The sequence below is a fragment of the Eimeria acervulina genome, genomic scaffold (assembly GCF_000499425.1).
Source record: "Eimeria acervulina Houghton genomic scaffold, Eah_scaff1944, whole genome shotgun sequence".
Taxonomy (NCBI): Eukaryota; Apicomplexa; class Conoidasida; order Eucoccidiorida; family Eimeriidae; genus Eimeria; species Eimeria acervulina.
Window position 1 is genome coordinate 799 of NW_013548797.1, and position 2788 is coordinate 3586.

The following is a 2788-nucleotide window of genomic DNA, read 5'->3' on the forward strand; positions in this document are numbered from 1 at the left end:
CTGCTGCAGCTGCTGCTGCTGTTGCTGCTGCTGTCTGCTTCCCTCTAGCTTCTATACATACCATTAGCATACTTATTTCTTAAAATAATAAACATAATATTTATTTTTTTCTGTTTATTTGTTTATTTATTTCTACCGTCCGATGTTATGACAGAACAGCGCCTCTACTGCTGCTGCTGCTGCTGCTGCTACTCTTGCTGCTGGCGTTGCTGATGCTGGTGCTGCTGCAGGAGCAGCTGTTGGTGTTGCTGCTTCGGCTACTGTTTCTGCTGCCTCCGCTGCTGCAGCTGTTGTTGCTGCATGCGCTGCTGCAGCTGCCTCTGCTGCTACATCATCAATTGCTGCTGCATTTGCTGCTGCATCATTTGCTGCTGCATGAGTTGCTGCTGCTGTACGAATAGCTGCTGCATGAGTTGCTGTTGCTGTATGAAATAGCTACTGCTGCTGTATAAATAGCTACTGCTGCTGTATAAACTGCTGCTGCTGCTGCATGCATGTATGCATGCATGCATGCATATGCATGCATTGTTTAATCTTTTTCGCTAGAACTAGAAGAGAGATCTCTTCTTAAAGCATCAGACCCGCCAACAACAGCACGTAGAGAGAAGAGAGCTCCCATGAAGCTGAAGATGAAGAGTAGAGAGCAAAGAACAACAGCAGCAAGATTGAAACCGCCTTCATTTTGAACAATATAATTTTTATAAGAAGAGAAATCTTCATCAGACATGTTGCGTAGGAAAGAAGGCTTTAATGCTGCATTTGTACGCACATAATCAATAACTTGTCTCCTTCCTTTAATAAAATGCTTACCAGCAACAGCCACAGACACCACAGATAAAGCTAAGACAACAGCATAAAATATTGCTAGCAGCAGAGTAAATATACGGCTTGTTATACCCCCGCACTTCTGCAAAGCTACAAGAATAGCTGCAACAATTGCAGCAATAAGCCAGAGAGATCCAACAACTGTATAGAATGATTCTTTACTAGGAAATAAGAATAAACCTGCAGTAGCTGTACACCCTGTTATGACTGGTAGATGCAGCATAACATCAACCATCGTCCCTTTCTCATCTATTGTTCCTGCTCGAGATAGAGGGACCAAGGATGCAAGAGAGCATACAGAAACAAGTAGAATAAGTGATGCATGCGCATCAACAAAAGAAAGAGAAAAATCTGCTGAAGGAAGCACACCCCCTATACGCGCAATATCTATTTGATCTGTACGGTGAACATACACTCGGTGAAGCATATAACCTCCAAATCCTGCTGTAACAAGACAAGCAATATCATTAATAATCACTAAAGGGCAAGCAAAACAGAGAAACTTCGACCAGAAGAAATACCCGAGGATTGTTATAAGACAAGAAAGTAAGAAAAGAACTGCATGCAAAGCCCCCAAACCTAAAAATGTTGATCGAGATACAAACATTACTTCTCCATATTCATCTGAGTCTAAACCCTTTCCTGCTGTATCTGTTAACTGAGAAGCTTCTGCAAGAAGAAAGAGGGTCATTGATACTGCAGCCATCAGCGTTGCAGAAATCGCCCATGCTGCAATTGCAGGGTTCTCACGCCCTCCAACCTTGCTGCACATTCCCCCTCCTCTACCCATTTTCAATCGTTAAAAAGAAAATAAATGAAATATTCACCTTAAATTTGACAAAATAAACCCAAATATCAACCCAATGCACCAACAAACCAACGAAAACTCTCCGCAGCAGGCCGCCGTAAGAAAGCGGAGAGAAAGAAACAAAGAAGACGCAGATCTAGGAAGCAGAAACCTCAAAGGAAATGAAATTCTTTTTTATTATAGATTTCCTCTTCAAAATATTTGTTTAAAAGACAAAGATATGCTCAATTCCCAAACTGAGCAGCCGCAACCGCACTGCATAGTGTTGACAGCCCGGTGGCTGTGAGTATGATGAATGTGCAAAGAAAGCTGCAGCATAAGTTGCTTCATTTTCTCCGTATTTCGCTGTATAAAGACAATAAAATATATCTTAATTAAAATAATTAAATAAACTTACCTTTATATTCAAACATTTTATTCTTTTGGTGAAAACTTACTTAAACACACTCGTGCACACAAGACCATTGCCGCACAGACCGCCCCCTGCATTCATCAGAGCTGTACATACACTGCAAACTAAAACAAAACAAATATATTTTTATATATTGCCAATATATCATTCTTTTTCTAAACAATATCAACAAATTAAAACTCAAGACAGAAAGCACCTCCCAATACACTCGAAACACCACCGGCGCGTCTTCTTTATGCACACAAGGATTTAGGGTTTAGGGTTTAGGGTTTAGGGTTTACTGCACTTTGCTGCAGCAATCAATATTATCTTGCTGGGTCTTTCAACTGCTCTCTGTCTCTATGGCTTTATTTGTGTTGAGGTGACTTTCAGAGACAGAATGCAAAAAAAAGGAGAACGAAAAGAAATGAAAAACAAAAAAATAAACAAACAAATATTATCTCCCTAAGCAAATAAACTCCTTCTAAGAACATAAGAGACATCAGACAGAAAAATGATAGTGGCCTTTCAAACGCTCCTGCTCATTTTCACTATGAGACATGTACATATATATATATATATATATATAAAAGAAAAAAGAAGCGCTCAAATTTTGAGGAGACGGAGAGAACCAATTAATTTGTACACAGACACAAAGACGCATATATATATATATATTATAGCTATATATATAATATATACATGCATGCTTTCTCTGTCTCAATATATATATATATATATATATATATATATATATATATATA

At 38.9% G+C, this 2788-nt stretch overlaps 1 protein-coding gene across 1 annotated transcript; it reads right to left on the reverse strand.

Annotated features, from left to right (window-relative positions):
• Positions 1 to 529: 529 nt before the first annotated feature.
• On the reverse strand, positions 530 to 1615 carry EAH_00064150 (hypothetical protein, conserved; the record flags this gene model as incomplete). The annotated part of the gene is made up of 1 exon (XM_013393007.1): positions 530 to 1615. One exon carries the CDS (start codon positions 1613 to 1615, stop codon positions 530 to 532), a length of 1086 nt encoding a protein of 361 aa, XP_013248461.1.
• Positions 1616 to 2788: the final 1173 nt, after the last annotated feature.